This window comes from Rhineura floridana, chromosome 5 (assembly GCF_030035675.1).
Source record: "Rhineura floridana isolate rRhiFlo1 chromosome 5, rRhiFlo1.hap2, whole genome shotgun sequence".
Taxonomy (NCBI): Eukaryota; Metazoa; Chordata; class Lepidosauria; order Squamata; family Rhineuridae; genus Rhineura; species Rhineura floridana.
In genome coordinates, this window is record NC_084484.1 from 99,406,013 (window position 1) to 99,423,574 (window position 17,562).

The following is a 17,562-nucleotide window of genomic DNA, read 5'->3' on the forward strand; positions in this document are numbered from 1 at the left end:
GTGATGGCGCCAGGCGCACCTCATCAGAGAGATCATTCCATAATTTGGGGGCCACCACTGAGAAGGCCCTCTCCCTTGTTGCCACCCTCCGAGCTTCCCTCAGAGTAGGCACCCGGAGGAGGGCCTTAGATGTTGAGTGTAGTGTACGGGTGGGTTTGTATTGGGAGAGGCGTTCCATCAGGTATTGTGGTCCCAAGCCGTGTAAGGCTTTATAGGTTAAAACCAGCACCTTGAGTCGAGCTCGGGAACATACAGGCAGCCAACGCAAGCGGGCCAGAATCGGTTTTATATGTTCAGAACGTCTGGTCCCTGTTACCAATCTGGCCACTGCATTTTGCACAAGCTGCATTTTCCCAACCGTCTTCAAAGGCAGCCCCACATAGAGCGCATTGCAGTAATCTAACTTGGAGGTTACCAGAGCATGGACAACTGAAGCCAGGTTATCCCTGTCCAGATAGGGGCGCAGCTGGGCCACCAACCGAAGTTGGTAGAAGGCACTCCGTGCCACCGAGGCTACCTAAGAACTGCAAGTGTTGCAGATGGAAAAATGTAAAAGTAAAAAGGAGCCAGAGACACACCAAGAAGTGAGGAACACCTCACAAAAGAAACACACACAAAATAAGGAGCTTCATAGTGTTTCCAGCGCCCGTCCTCTAAAAACAATCACTTCCACTGTGCTTGCTCTCTCAAACTGGCAGAAGGTAGAATGGCAGGAAACAGGAAAATTCTGTTAATACCTTATGTTGTGCTGTCTAATCGATATCCAAGTATAACCATAGGCATAAAGGCATGTGGAATTAACATACTTTCAGCGTCATGATTTTCTGAAGCACGTGCTATTGTCATGCTGCTAGCAAGCTACATGCGAAATCCTCAAACTGCTTTAGAAACCCAGGGGAGTTTGGGAGCGGGTTCGAAAGAGAAACTAATTAAATAAATAAATTCATCCAGCCAGAGGCTATTTCTGTCCAAGAGATGCTAGAAGCCTGCAGAACTAATACTCATCCCAGTTCCTCCTTTACATAAGCATAGAGAACTTATATTCACCCAAACTCAAAACTCTAACCAAATAAAGAAGGAAACGGCAACATACTCATATAAGCTTTCACAAGTTGGGTCTGGGTAATTGTCCAAAATTCTCTGATAACTGCTATTGGAAGAACTGTTATTATACAAAGCTTCAAATATCGCCACCTGTTCATTAAGACCATCTGGGATTCTGAAAGGGTCACGTGGATTCATAAAACTGTTGAGAAGACAAAGAACAGACTTTAGGAAGAGCAAGCTCCTTTTAATAGGAAGCTCATAATTCAAAGTAAGCAATAAAAAAGCTTAACAGTTCAGTTTTATTTTGTTTGGGCATAGCCTACAATATGAGCACTGACACAGCCTGGATATTTTGAGTAAAGTAAAGGCTTTCGTTCGGGGAAAAGGATGGTGATGCAATAAAGAGAATTCTTCATGGCTAAATATCATGGTACATCTTAAACTTTGCTACAAGATAAATCATACGTTTTCATGGACTCTGCTCTTAAAATTTTTTTTCAGGGCATCAGGCTTAATTTATTGGAATTAGTCCAGGAAAAACATGTTTTTCCTGGGACATGGGACCTTTGGGTGAAGGTACTATTACTACTGCTGCTGCTGCTGCTGCTGCTACTACTGTTGATGCTGCACCTCTCTAGTTAGCAGCCACTAATTTAATCACTGGGTAAAGAAAGAATACAGTGATTTTAGTTCTCAAAAGCACTGCCTCCCTAGATATTTGGAAAACATGAAACTAACAATGAAGAATTAAGAAATTCATATCCAAGGTCCCCAATTAAATAAGTAATATACGAACTCACTGTCTAATTAGTAGTTTTTCAGTTTCCTTTACTTAAATACACTGTAATGATTTCAGATCAAAGGTTATCTATCCTACCTATAAAATGCCACTGCATACTTCAGGTACCATTAAAAAAAGTTAGAAGCACATGCGTAACCCTCCCACTGGAGCCAAAGGGACTTAATGGTACAATACCAAGCAAGTTTCAAAACTAAGCCCACTGAGTTCAATCAGAGTTATTTCCAGATAGGTGCATATAGGACTGCAGCCAAAATATACTTAAATTTTGGCGGGATTGTGCCCTTTGCATTTCTCATGCCAGAACTTACAATGTACTTTCTTCGGAAAATATATTGTCTTCTTCTCGAGTTACAGTACCAACTCCACCAGACAGAAAAAAAATAGGCTAAATCAACAAGAAAAAAATTGGAAATTACATAATTTTAACATGAAGTAATCAATCTTCAGAATTCAACAGATTCTCATTTATAAAATCCTTCTTCTCTAGTTCACAATTATTCAGGAAACACATGGGTTTTGGCAAAGTGATCATATGAAAAATAGATCACTCCTCAAATATTCCCAGTATGAGACAAATAGTTGTGTCCTTTTGTGTCCACTCATGGAAGGTTGTCTGCTATAGTACAGAGTTCTCTAAAAGGAAGGAGGGAGGCAATTTTCACTGATTTCCTCTTCAACCCCTGCACAAACAATCTGCTCTACAGATTTGGAGATCATTGGGAACAACATGGGAGGTGGCACAGGGGGGTGCAGGAGAAAGGGGGAATTTGAGAGAATCAGCTCCATCCCCTTCCATTCCTGGAGGACTCCTCTGGAGCAGAGTGGAGGGATACTCCCCAAATTCTTTAGTATTCAAGTCAATATAACTCTTTAAACCTGCAACATTCAAAAAACAAAATAGGCTTTTTTCTCTAAATCTATGGATCTATTCACATGCAAGCTTATGTAGATTTAAATCTATAGGAACATAGGAAGCTGCCTTATATGTCAGATTGCTAGGTGATCTAGTTTGCTATGGTTCACAATGACTGGCAGCAGCCCTCCAGGAGTTCTGAGAGGAGACATCTGGGACCTTCTACCAACTGATAGTTGGTGCACGGCACTCAAAAGTCCCTGCTTCACACATACCCTGCCACTCCTAGTCATGCCAGGAGCAACAAACTACAAGCCTTGATTTGTTGTGTCAGGTGAACCTAGGCACAAGGTCTGTTTTCCCCAAAGCAAACCACAAGTGCAAAGTTCAGTTGGAAAGACTTAAACCATAAGCCCAGGTTCAGATGGCACAACTAGTTAAGGCTGATAGTTTGTTGCTCCTGGCCAGGAGTGATACATATACAGTAATACCTCAGTTAACAAAGTAGATGCATTCCTGGACATTACTTCTTTAACAGAAACTTTGGTATCAGAGGTAGGAATAACATGGAAAGAATAAAGATAGGTTCCCACACCCGCTCATAGATGGTGGGGGCAACTTTAACAGGGACTTTAAAGGGTACCTACCAGGCAACTACCCCCTCCCCGCCCCTGAATCATATTGTATCCTTCCCTTCCTAGCCCTGGGAGAAAGCAAGAGATCTCTTTAATGGAAAGCAAACACACAGGCTTGTCAGTTTCACCCTAACAAAGCAAAGGGACAGTCTTGTCAGTTTATTGATAGCAGAGCAAAGACACAGGCTGCTCAGTTTCACCTTAAAGCAAAGGCACAGGCTTTAAAGTTTATCCATAGCAAAACAAAGCTAGTCAGTTTCACCTTTTAAAAAAGCCTTTGTTAAAAGAAGTTTCATTCCTGCAGGATTCGTTAACTCAGGTATTACTGTATATACAGTATGTACAAACATAACTTAGCTTCTGCAAATGAAGCCCTTCTCAACATTCCATCCTCAAAGCTCTGTAACTGCCACCTTGGTAATAGCATTTGTATGTTAGTAGCTGATGAAGGCAGAAGCCAAAATGTTTTGCTAGTAAAATAAAAACCTCTGTTTTGTTAATCACAATTACGTGTGTGTGAGAGAGAGAGAGAGGGACAAAGGGAGATGAGAGGCAGACAAGCAGAAATTTTGAGCAGCATGAACTACCACGGTGCTTGAACTACCACGGTTAAACATTAGCTATGATATAACATGATGTGTGAACCATGCCTGAGAAATTCTAGAAGAGTGGTGGAAGAGAAGACACTGGAGAAAAAATTACACAGGTATTTGCTAACTTTGTTATTCTAGGCTGCATTCTGATAGCCTAGACCCCCCCCTGAAAAACAAATATATACCTTTGATTCCTTTGCCTTCTTTCGGTTCCTGTTTTTCACTTTGATAGCATTATTCTAGATGGAAGAAGAAATTGGAAATTTAACACCAATCACCACCATCCATTTGCAGAGAAAAAATATTAGCATATTACTGCTTATTTTATATGAGCTTTCCATCTCCATTATTTACCTTCACTAGCAAGGAAGAAACCTTTGGTCTTACCATGAAACAGTCTTAAAGATGATCTCAGGTGGAACTGTCAAAGACAGAATAACCAGAACTTGATTTGCAGACTGCTCTAGCCCTCCCTTATGTAGAGAGGGCAGTTCTTCCTTGCCAAGCGAAAGAAATAAGACATAACAGTAGAACCAGCCAACAAACACAACAAACTGCGCTCTCTGCTATCACTCACATCCTAAAGGATATTGACACAGCTCAGAGACCATCTTTAAATGCATGTAGAAGTCTGTTTCACAGCAAGACCAAAGGTCTCTTCTCCCGTGCATGTAAGATGATCTCAGGTGGGACATACTGGAGCTGACCCATATAGGGTGGGAATAAATACTGTAACCTGAGCTGCTACTGTAATGGAAGAACGTGTTGTAGCGCTCGCCTTCCAAATGTGGCATTGGACAATGCGTAAGTATTGATTCTATAATGTTTAATGAAGGTATTTGGTCTGGCCCAAGTAGCCAGCTTACATACCTTCTCCAGGGAGGTATTGAGGGAAAAAGCCATAGTGGTAGTCACTGACCTATTGCAGTGAGCCAAAAGTTTGGATGGAGAAACCTTCTTCCCTAAGGCTGATGGATGGAATGACACAAACATGGCATCCGAATGGTGAAAGGGCTTAGTCCTGGTAATGTAGACCTTTAATGCCCTCTGTATGTCCAAAGAATGCCAGGCCTTTTCTGACAGACGGACAAGAGAAGGACAGGAGGACGGGAGAGCAAGTTCCAGCTGACAATGGAAAGTAGATGAAACCTTCTTACCCCTAGTAACCCCGCCAAAGGAAATGAACAGAGCCTCTGTTTTCCTATCTAAGTAAAAACGGAGGGCTATGTTCACGTGCAAAAAATGCCAGGCCCTTTCCTTGGAAGAAGGGGGATTAGGACAAAATGATGGGAGAACCACCTCCTGCGCCCTATGAAAAACAGAGTTAACCTTAGGAATAAAGGATGGATCTGGCCTCAGGACAACCTTGCCCTGATGAAAAATACATAGCTGTGGATCAGATGACAGGGCTCCCAGTTCTGAGACCCTGTGCACTGATGTGATAGCCACTAGAAAAACTGTCTTGAGTGTCAGGAACTTCTCACACGTAGCCAGTGGCTCAAAAGGGTGCTCCATTAAGGCACGGACTACCCAGTTCAGGTTCCATGTAGGAAACCTATGAATCGCTGGAGGATTCCTCTGCCCCACACTTCTGTGGAAACATCGACACAAGGGATGTGTGGATAAGGGAGGATCCCCCTTGCAACCCAAGATACTGTTAATGGCACCCACTTGCCGTTTCAAAGTATTGAAGCTGAGCCCTTTGTCCAACCCCTCCTGTAAGAAACCCAGTACGTCCACCACTTTCCTAGAAGCTGGGTCCCTCACATTGGCTTTACACCACTCCACAAACTTTTTCCATGTGGAGCCATACGTTTTCTATGTGGAAGCCTTCCTAGAGGCCAGAAGAGTATCTAGAACTGCCCCCCAAAGCCCTAACTCCTCTAGCCAACTCCACTCAGCCTCCACGCAGTCAAGCGAAAGAGCTCTGGATGCGGATGAAGAACTGATCCCTGCCTCAGCAGTTCCGGTCTGATAGGAAGATGCCATGGTTCCTGAACAGACAGGTGGAGAAGCTCCAGAAACCAGGGTCTCCTTGGCCAATACGGTGCTACTAAGATCACCTCAGCCTGCAACTGTCGGATGCATCTTACAGTCTACTGTTACAAAGGGAGGAAAGGCGTAAAGTAACTCCCTCGGCCAAACTGTTGTCAGAGCATCCCATCCCTGCGCCTCCGAATGCTGAAAACTGGAGAACTTTGCAAGTTGGGAGTTCTGGTATGTTGCAAAAAGATCCACTTGTGGGACCCCAAAATGATGGTCTGATGATCTGGCAGAATACTTGGGGGTGAAGTTGCCACTCTGCCTCCAGGAGCAATATCCTGCTCAGCCAGTCTGTGTCACGTTTTGTATTCCAGCTACGTGTTCTGCCTTCAGTGACCGAAGGCGAGCTTCCTTCGCCAGGGTCCCCGACTTCGTTCCTCCTTGATGGTTGATGTATGCCTTTGTTGCCACATTGTCGGTCTCCACCAGGGCATGAGCCCCTATGACGTGTGGGGCAAACTTCACTAGCACCAGACTCACTGCTCGGAGCTCCAGCCAGTTGATGCTCTGTTCCAGTTCCCTGGCCTTCCACACACCCTGTGCCACATGACTCCAGGTGCGCCCCCAGCTGTAAAAGCTGGCATCTGTCATGAGTACCTTCCTCTCCAGGCTCACTCCCAAGCAGCCTCTGAGGAGACTACCACCACCTCAGTTCTTGGCGCAGAGACGAGCTGATTGGAACCTGCATCTTGCGTGATTGAGCAATTTGGTCCTGGAAGGGTATGAGTGCTTGCAGCAGAGGTTGAAAATGAAAACGGGCCCAGCTCACTAGATCCTGGAAGGAAACCAGCATCCCCTGGAGTTTTGTCAGTTCCATCAGCTCTACCGCCCTAGATGAGGTCATCTTTAATGTGAGCTCCTGGATCTTGGCCACCCACTCCTGAGTGAGCCTCATGCGGTATTGAACTATTTGCATCCCCAGATGGGTAATGTTATGTGTGGGCTCCAGGGCTCTTTTCCAAGTTCACCATAAAGCCATGGCTGATAAGGCAGGACAGAGTGGTCTGAACGTCCCTCCTGCACTGGTCCCCGGACAATGATATCGTTGAGGTACAGGCGAACCTGCACCCCCAAGGGTCCTCAGATGAGCCATCAATGCCACTAGGACCTTGGTGAAAACCCTGGGGGCGGAAGCCAGCCCGAATGGAAGAACCCTGTATTGGTAATGCTCGTTGGCATAACAGAAATGAAGGAATTTTCTGTGCTCCTATCATATTGGAACATGGAGGTATGCTTCTGACAGGTCTATGCAGCCCATCCAATCGCCTTGGTTGATGGCCTCTGAGATGGATTTCAAGGTTTCCATTTTGAATTTCTTGTAGGCCATTCTCCAGATTGAGCCATTTGAGGTCTCAAATAGCCATTGTCTGCCCATTCTTTTTCAAGACGAGAAAGAAAATCGAGTAGACTCCTCTGTTCCTTTCCCAAGCTGGTACTGGTTCCACTGCACTGATGTCCAGTAGATGTTGTATGGCCATGAGGAAGGCCCTGCGTTTGTCCGACTTGGTTGACTTAAAGGTCCTGATGAATTTCTCTCTGGGGTGCCTTGAAAATTCCAAGGAGTACCCTGAGGAAACTGTTGCCAGGACCCAGCAATCAGACGTTGTCGCAGTCCAGACTGTCTTGAAGTCAAGCAGGCGTCCTCCTATAGCTCCCTGGGGTGCCAACGACTTGGCGTCAGGATGACTCCCTTCTTCGCTCCCTTCTGGAACTTAGATTGGGAGGAATAAGGAGGTGGATGGGATCTTGACTGGTTGGAACTTGTGTATCTATCTTGTCTCCCCTACCAAGCCTTGTATCCTGATGACGTGCTTTGGCAATGGAAAGGCTTTGTGCTCCGAAAGGACTGAATCTGTTAAGACTTATGTTCATCCTTCTTTGCCGCTGTCAGTGCCTTTTGCTTACCTCTAGTTTCAACAAGGATCTTTTCCAGTGGTTCCCAAAAAAGCTTGGCCCCCCCGAAGGGAGAATTGGCCAGACGCCCCTGAGATCCTGGGTCCATGTCCCAATGACGGAGCCACAGGTTACGTCTCGCCACTGTGCTGGAGGTCATTGCCCTGGCATTAAACATCATAGTGTCCCGTGTGGCACCTGCTTGGAAGGCTGCTGACAGAGAAATCTTCTTCAGACCAGCTTTGATGCTCTTGGGAACATCCTCTCTGCTGGCCAGCTTGTCCACCCACATCATGTTTGCTCTGGCGAATACTGATGCAGCCACTGAGGCTCTGAAAGTGGCACCTTGCGCCTTGATGTCTCTAAGCAGTGCCACCTTGACCCTCTTATCCCAAGCATCCTTAGGCCCCCTTTCCCCCTCTGTTGGAAGATCTGCAGAGGAAGAGAGAGCAACCACTGGCTGGTCCACTGCTGGCGTTCTAAGCTGTTCCATCACCACAGAGGCAAAGGAGTAATGCTTGCTAACCAACTTGTGAAGTGGTTTACTTGGGAGTCACCCACTCTGCTGACCACAGCTCCTGGAAAGAGACCGGGAAAGGGAGAGTAGCTATTCTGGGGTGGCCTTCTGTTATGAGGTATCAAATATTGGGAATTTTTAATCTTTGATTCATCTCAGTGAACCAGAGTTTGAAAAGGCCTGCAACAGCAAAGATTCCTGGGAAACAGCCCCTCTGTGACCTCTGAGTACATATCTTGCGATGCCTGAAGGTACAGACTTCCTGCCTCATGGAAATTTGGGATTTGTCACCCAGTAAGAATAGGTGCTCCTTTCAAACAAAAGAAAAGGTTTATGATAATCCAGGCCGCCAGGAATAGCTCCTTTCAAACTAGGTGTTGCGCAGTTCTAAGCCTCTGGAGAAGACAGGATAAACTCCTGTAAAACAAGGAAACTGTTTTACACACGGATTATGATAATCTTAACCTTGAGGAGTCATCAGGAATCTACAGCAGGGAAATCACACCTATCATCCAGGAATTTATCAGGAAATGAGTGGGTTCCCACCTTCCTGATCACATTTATATTGGGTTTACTTTGGGGTCAGTTTTAGTTAGGAAAAAAAGATATAAAACATGAGGAGTGAGAAGGGGAGGGTGTGTCTCTTCTGGAGGGCTCCAGCTGCTGCTTCACTTACCAACGTACTCTAGCATCTTTGGGACAAATTGCAGAACTTCAGAGCTAAGGATTGGGTGAGATCTTTCAAATCTAGCGCTGGTTACACAAGGGCAGAGCTTTTGGCTCATTGGACTAGATACGAAAGGTCTCTCTCAGTTTTAGGCTTGCAGCAACTCTCCAGGAAAGGTATATGCAACTATCTGGGCCTTTTTCTTTCCTTTTTTTTCTTTCTGTGTGGGTGAGCTTAATGTGAAAGTGTTTATAGGGCTAGTCTCTTTGCTTTAGTCTATCCAGTGTTGCTGAATGAATGAATGAATAATAGTTAGAAAACTACTCATTGTTAACTGCAATTGTAAACTGCAATATTTTTCCTTGTTCCTTCTCTTAATAAAACCACTCTTTATTTTACTTGCAGTGTATATGTTACTGAGTTAAGGGTAAAATTATACATGTTCTGGGGGTGACGTGCGGGTAACTCCAGCAAAAGATCCTGCTACTCTCTTTTGGGAAATTTGGATTTCTAGTGAGCTCTGCTCATGAGGAAGTTCAAGGTTCCTTTGTAACACTTCTGGGAAGGCTGATTTAGACCCCTTGGAGAAAGTTGAAGCAGCTGGATCAGCTTCCTTAGGTTCCTCTCACCACTGCCCTCCTACGCATGGTCGCACCTCCCTTAAATTTAAGGAGAGGCTGCGAATTGCCAAAGAGTACTTGCCGTCGCCTCCATGCCTCTTCTTTTAGGCGAGAAGGTGCGAGCCGCGCCGCCAGCTAACTCTCTTGTGGCGGGTTCTTAGGCCCTCTTAATTTTTCTCACACTCCCCATCCTTATCTAAAGAGTTTGGTGAGGGAAGGGGGAGGGAGGGGGAAAAGTCTAAGAGAAAAGATGAGGATTAGCCAGAACGAAGAAGAGGAAAGAAAGGTGAGGAATCTAACAAAAGAAGACAGGCTGGCTCTTAAGGAGCTCAGCCAGACCCTGACCGTCCACCGCAAAAGGCAGGGCTGGTCTGGAGGATAGGATGGCTCCTCCCCCTGTGTGAGAAGATAGGACCTTGCCTGTCATGCCGGGGGGAGGCGCCATCCCAAGAATCTGAATACCCTCCAGGAACCACTGGGGAAAAAGATAAGACTTTTTGTTGGTCCTTAGTCTCCACTAAAACGTCCAATGCTACATCTCCAAAGAACTTGCCCCCCATATCAGGCTCTGAGGCCAGTTTCTTGCATGAAGTGGTATCAGCTTCCCATAAGTGTAGCCAGAGACCTCCTGGTAAAGACTCCTGCTGTCAAGGCTCTGGCTGAAAACTGTGCTGCATCCACACCCAAATCTTCCATGAAAGCCACCACCCTAGATATTTTAAGGACTGACGTGGAAAGAAGTGGATTCCTAGATGGAGTCGTCCAACAGATCCTCCAGCCATAGCAAGGTTGCCCGTGCAAAGAGTGACGAACAGGCTGCAGCCCTCAACAACAATGTATACGTGTCATGGACTTTCCACAATCCCAGGTCCATATTCTTGTCTAGGGCGTCCTTGAGCTGAGCATCCGAATCCCTGGGATTTAGAGAAGAATTCACAAGACCAGAAATAGGTCTATGAGATGAGCTCTCAACTAATCCATCAGACTGTGCTCCAAAACACAGAACTTATTCGCTGTTGCCACCAATTTTTTACATTGCAGGGGACTAGAAAACTAATCTTGGATGATCTTAGGTATGGGTGGAGTTAGCTTCACCACCGTGGACAGGCTGAGGATCTGGGCATACTGCCGCCACCCTCAAGGTAGAAGGGGCTGGTGTGTCATTCTTAGATATTTGGTCCAAAGACTTCATAGTCTTACATAGCAAAGTAAGGAAATAAGTCTCTTGGAACAGTCATGTGTATACTTCCTCCTCTGATTCTGAAGTCCCACTCCATTCTTCCTCGTCCAATACGATGAGGTCAGACTCAGGGTCAGGCTCTTCCCTGTCAGGCACGGACTCCTTAGCCAGGCGCTGAACTTTATCATTTCCTTGGCCCACCCTCTTGGGACATCATGTGGATCAGGAGAAACACGTTTCACCTGTCTCCACTTGCAGTACCTGCTGAGCCGTGGTACCAGAGCTCATGAGTCAGCTGTTGATTGTACTGCAGTACGCATGGCAAGTTGCTGATATGTCACCCCAAGCCCATACTGCATCTCATCCTGTGATATAGGCTGAATGGTTGGGTCCATTCAGAGACAGCTGTCAAAATAGTGTCCTTTAACTGCTGCAGCATGAGATCAGATAACTGCAGTTGCACTGGTGGAGGTGGGGCTGAATAAAATTGAGCCAGTGTAACAACAGCATGATCGGGTGAACCATACCCAGTTCTCTGGATATAAGGGGGAAGAGTGGGCATGGTAAGAACAGGAGAGTTGTACGCTGGAAGCCTCCTGAAAACTTCTAAAGTCCTCAGGTGAGGACTGAGTCAAAAAAATGGTTTCTAAGTTCTGAACCACAGCATCCTTCCTCTTCATCAAATACCACTTCTGAAGTTGATACATGCCTCATACTCTGAACCTCCTGCTGGGAGGAAGGGCGGGATATAAATCAAATAATAAATAAATAAACCTCCTCCTCCAGTCTGCTTTCAACAGGCAGCATGAACCTCATAGTTCCACGGCTGGGTTCCCCTCTAGAGCGCAAGCCCTGAGGATCAAAGGACCTTAACGTGGTCATGGCCACCCTGACCACTGTGCCAGAAATTGCCGAAGCTCCCCCACCACAGGGGAGGGGGGTTGGCGACCTCGTCTCTATGTTGACTTGGATGATCTCTTGAAGAAACCTCCAAAACTGGCACTGAAGATGATAGGCACTTATGGTTTTTGGCTGAAACCGCATTTTGTCTTAGCTTTTCCCATTGCCCTAGGTGCAGATGGGCTTACACTGGGCCTGATGGGGCTCACAAACACTGGCAGGGCTTATGGGGGCTTCTAGGCAAAGGTGCACTTTCTGTCTTTTCCTTATTTATTTTATTTTAATGTAGGAGCAGAGGTGGAAAGGTGGGACAGTTGGAGAATTGGCGTCTGTGTTGGAAAGACAGGAGAGTCAGAGGGTCAGATGAGACTCGGGGGTCTGGATAGGAAACTGAGGTGAACGGGAAGGCTGAAGGCGAAGAATCTAGGTAGGCTGTATCGGGATGCGCTGAGAAGCAGGAGCAGCAAAACGGCGAAGTGGCAGTGTAGCATGGTGGTGGTTTTTTTGTTTTTGTTTTTAAGAAGAAACATAGGAATACAGGTAAGAAGAGGCCAGGAACTCACAGAAGATATTTAAGACACATAAACACACAGAATAATATAGTGATTATTCCTAACCCTAGTGATCGGAGAAAGCACAGATATGACCACATTAGTGAAAAGCAGAATAAGAACTGTCATCTCTATGTAAGGGAGGGCTAGAGCACTCTGCAAATCCAGTTCTTGTTATTCTGCCTCTGACCACAAGGTGGAGCTCAAGTCCCACCTGAGATCATCTTACACGTACGGGAAAAACAAGGTCCACATACGTTTCTTCATTCCAATTACAAATTTCCCTGCTGAATAGAACAATTTCAAATTTCAATAAAAACTAATAATGACATCAAACACAACTACTAAATGTTCCCTATGGTTGTGCCCCAACTCAGAGGTGTGGTTGGTGCCATCACTCTACTTATTTCGGTGCCAACTGAAAATTTATTCATTTGCCAAGGTTTTTGCTGATTATTTGCTCAGTTACTACAGATAGCCTTATGTAAAAGGTATATTGCCTGGTACAGAGATGATGATTTTAATTGTATATTATTGCTCCCATTATTTTGTGATTAGAATGGTTGCTGTAGTTTGATGTATTTATGGAGGATCTTTGCCCTGTGATCTTACTAATTTTAGCCTGCCCTTCATCTTAAGGTAAATATGGGAAAGAGACATCCACATATGAAGATGCTAGTTTTGTATAAATTCTGAATGATGACTTTGACTCCCTTCACATGGCTGTGATTTGGACATAAGCTATTAGCAACATTATCATTCATCACTTTCTGGATTAGTTTACGGAAATGAAATAGCTTTGCCAATCTGCTTAATACTGACAATACACACAAATTTCAAATGTAAATTGTTTCTATATAAATGTAGTATTAGATACACCTAAATGAAAATAGCTATTCAGGAAATTCACCATACAAAATGCAATCCCTCTTCACATTAGATAACTAGAACTAGAGAGCAATATTCGATTCATATAACCAATACCATGACAATTGGTAAAATTGGTAGTTAAGTTTCACATAAAAAAATCTGATATAATTATACACCTTTGCAAAAAATACATTTTAATACCGTCCCAGAAAAAAATAATAGCACTATCACACTTGACTACCATTTTTCCTCCAAATAAAGTGGTCTTGTACCAACATAACATTTCCTGATCTCAAGGATGTGGGCTTTGTAAATAAATTCCCCTCAATTACCTTTTCAGGATTAACCATAGCCCTATACAACTCCATGCCGTGACATTGCATGCCCTGCTGTGTAAGTATGTAGGGTCCCTTAACTAGATATGTCAGGGGAAGGACATTCAAATCAGCAGAGACTGGGATACACTAGGTATCTACCATGCTAATATGCATCATGGTAACTGTCAGAAATTTGGTGATTTATTTATTTATTATTTTATTTATATCCTGTCCTTCCTCCCAGCAGGAGCCCAGGGCAGCAAACAAAAGCACTAAAAACACTTTAAAACATCATAAAAACAGATGTTAAAATACATTAAAACAAGACTTTAAAAACTTTTTTTAAAAGCTTTGTTGTTATGTGCCTCCAAGTCAACTATGACTTATGGCGACCCTATGAATCAGCGACCTCCAATAGCATCTGTCATGAACCACCCTGTTCAGATCTTGTAAGTTCAGGTCTGTGGCTTCCTTTATGGAATCAATCCATCTCTTGTTTGGTCTTCCTCTTTCTCTACTCCCTTCTGTTTTTCCCAGCATTATTGTCTTTTCTAGTGAGTCATGTCTTCTCATTATGTGTCCAAAGTATGATAACCTCATTTCATCATTTTAGCTTCTAGTGATAGTTCTGGTTTAATTTGTTCTAACACCCAATTATTTGCCTTTTTTGCAGTCCATTCCAACACAGACGCAGACTGGGATAGGTCTCAACTTAAACGGCTTGTTGAAATTAGAAGAAATTAGAATTAGAGGATTAAGTTTCTAATAATGAGAAATGTCATGTACCTGCTTTGTAACATATACACCTATGGCATGCTAAGCCTTGTTTTAGTTGTATAATTATGGAAGTAAGGATGATAGTTACTGAACGCCCTTAGTCAACTTTGAAATTTACTGGTGTCAACATTCACCTGTACTGGCACTTACTCTATAACAAACGTACCAATATCTGAAAACAGCCATGTAATATAAAGGGGAACAGTCCACCCAAATATATTAGAAAGGGCTCTGATTAAAATGTTTCAAGAAAGAGATAAACAGGAAAAAACTTACTGGAGTAGTTTCAGTTTCATCTTTCCTTATTACAGTAAAAGGATTATCTGTTTAAAAAAATAAAATTTAAAATATGTAAAGAAAAATCTAAGACAAGAGCACAGGGGTAATTCTAAACTATTTTTAATAATATTGCCATATCTTTATACCAAAGACCCTGTCCTCTCAAAGTTGTACATATGCTTAAAATTATATTATATAGAGATATTTAACACTGTTAGCCAAATAATTACAGTACTCTCAAAGTTAATAAGAGGTCAGAATTCTCCCAACAGTGGATAAATGATAATTTCAGCTGGATAAAACAAAAGGGTTCTGAACCACAGGAAACTAGTCATACCTACGTTCTGCTGAAATCCATACACCAAGTTAGTTATGACTGAAGCTACACTGCATACATAAACCACTATACACCCAACAAAGCAACAGAGGAATTACTCTTAAAAGTAACTTCCAAGCATTATTTAGTCAAAGCCTGTCTCTACAGAAGCTTTTTATGATCCAGAAAACAGTGTTTCCACCGCACCCCCAATTATAATGGTACATACCATTTTGCATTTTCTTCCCTATGTGGGCTGAGACATCTGCATAGAACCTACAGTTCACTTTAATCTGAATGGTTTCATTGCAGCTCACTCCTCATCCCCCCTCCCCTCACAAAAAACCCATGAGACCACTGATTAAGGGCAATAAATTCCTTTACTCATCCTAGTACACTTACCCATGTTATCAAAATAGTCATCTAAATATTGATGAAGAAATGGGAAATTCTCTCTGTTTTCTTCTAATAGCCATAAAAGACAACGAAGTTCCATTAAAGGTAGCTCTTCAAAGTAATCTAGTATTTCAAACATATCTGGAGATGTGCAGGTGAACTCCCTCCCTAGTTTAATGCCATATTTCTCATTCCAGAGCACCGCTATTAAATCAAGATCAAGACCTAAAAAGTGAATTCCATACTCAGCGCTATACCGTTTTGTAGCTTTTAAACCTGCAAAAAAAAAAAAAAAGGCTGGTTACGGATACAGGCATCCCATCGTACAAAGTGAAAAGAAACTGTGAGCCACAGTTTCTGGCTGCCAGAAAGTACAGATGTCTGCTGGGACGGTATAAGAAACAGCAGAGATTTTAAAAAAGGTGTGCTGAGAGTGTAGAACAAATTTGCATCTAGGATTGGATGTTTGCCCAGATAGCAGTTCAAAGCAAGTCGTTATATACAGCCATAAAAGTTTTCGAGGTAGCGTTTTTACATGTAGATACATTTTTGAACTTTTTTAAATGGGATGATATACCATATTAGTGGCAGATACTGAGACAAAGGGAGTTATAAAAGAGATCCAAAAAAAGGTCCCATTTAAATTTAACTGAAGAATTAAATGATCCAGATAGAAGACTGATTTTATTAAAGGGATCCTTGGAGTCTAAGAAAATGACACTAAGCTGTATACAAGTAGTAAGCAAGTAGAAGGAGCCTTGGGCTCCTCCAGGTGGAACAGCAGGATATAAATTAATTCATTAATTAAATATTTAATCAAGAAATTGTACTGCTGGCTAGAACAGAAAATAATTCCAGCTGGGGAACTAAGTGGAAACATTTAACAGCCTAGATACATGTGGAAACAGAAGTTTACGCATTGAAAAAAGGGCTATCAATTACAGCACACCTCCAAAAGCAAATTTCATTACTGAGAGGTTGGTTTCTTTTGAAAAAAGATTATAGATATTACTCAGGCAGACTTAAAACCAATTCTTGAACAGACTTTATTTTGTGACATTGAACACACTATTGATATACACATATACTATGTCTCTATAAAGACCATATTGGGAGTTTCATTAATACAGAGGTTCCCAAACTGTGGTCCATTGACCATCAGTGGTCTGAGAGCTTCAGTCAGGCGGTCCCTGGCATATCCAAATTAAATATTCAAATTGATTTTAATTGTATTTTTATTGCTTCTTTTATTTCTTTTGTATTTTATTGTATTACAGTTTTAATTCCATGGAATGCAAATTGTGTCCTCCGCCAAGAAAAATAATCACCGCAAGTGCTGGAGGCAGGCAAACTGACAAGTTGTTGTGACTGAAAGCCTGCCCCTTGTTCGGGTGAAAATTTGATATTTGAATGGTTTTTGTTCCTCAGTTGAGAGATGAGGGAAGTATCATTGCCTACTATGTTGGAAAAAGTGGTTTCTATACCCCCAGGTTCAGAGACTGGTGGGGATAGCTTCTGCCCCCTTGAGTGAGAGACAAGGGGGACTGTTTGGTATGAATGTTTTATTTAAAGTGTGTATGTGTGTGTGAATTTTTTTTGTTTTTATTATTTAGATTTGAGTGTGGACATGTGAGTGTGCTGTTTTTATGATGTGAGTGAGACTGAATTATTGTGAGTGCTTACACAGTGTGATCTGAGGTGTGCTAAAATGGTAAGCTTGAGCTGTTGGTTTAGAATGTTGATATGTTTGATGAACATGAATGTGTTGATCTTGTAAGGGTGTGTTTGACTAAGCTGAATGATCTCTATTTTCAACTATAGTTCGATGAAATTATGTTTGTTATAAAGGAGGCTGGCTGCTTTATTCTGTTTAAAAACTGTATTTTTAACTTGATTTTCATTATTTTTTTCTTGAAGCTTAGTGAATATTTTGCTTAGTCTACTATGTTTGTTATGATTTTTTCTTGTATTTCTTGTACTTAATTTTATATACTGTTATGATTTTTTCTTGTATTTCTTGTACTTAATTTTATGTACTGCCTTCAAGTCGATTTTGACTTATGGAGACTCTATGAATGTAGACTCTCATGAGGCTGAGAGGCAGTGACTGGCCCAAGGTCACCCAGTGAGTTTCATGGCTATGTGGGTAGTAGTCTATTTATACTATATGTTGATAATAAAGAGGATGTTTGTTCAGTTATTAATTGTATTTTATTGATTGTTGTTTTTTGTATTTGTTGTTTTAAGATGTTTTAACTTAATGTTGTACACTGCTTAGAGTTTTATATAAATATAAGCAGTATATA

At 42.7% G+C, this 17,562-nt stretch overlaps 1 protein-coding gene across 1 annotated transcript in view; it reads right to left on the bottom strand.

Annotated features, from left to right (window-relative positions):
- TTC3 (tetratricopeptide repeat domain 3) overlaps window positions 1-17,562 on the bottom strand; it is a 111,398-nt gene that overhangs the window by 17,977 nt on the left and 75,859 nt on the right. Inside the window, exons 28-32 of the mRNA XM_061627678.1 lie at window positions 15,263-15,532; window positions 14,542-14,588; window positions 4,116-4,169; window positions 2,158-2,234; window positions 1,094-1,246 (exon numbers count right to left, since the gene is read on the bottom strand). Of these exons, the coding sequence (XP_061483662.1) occupies window positions 1,094-1,246; window positions 2,158-2,234; window positions 4,116-4,169; window positions 14,542-14,588; window positions 15,263-15,532 (601 nt within the window). The remainder of the gene's footprint in view (window positions 1-1,093; window positions 1,247-2,157; window positions 2,235-4,115; window positions 4,170-14,541; window positions 14,589-15,262; window positions 15,533-17,562) is intronic.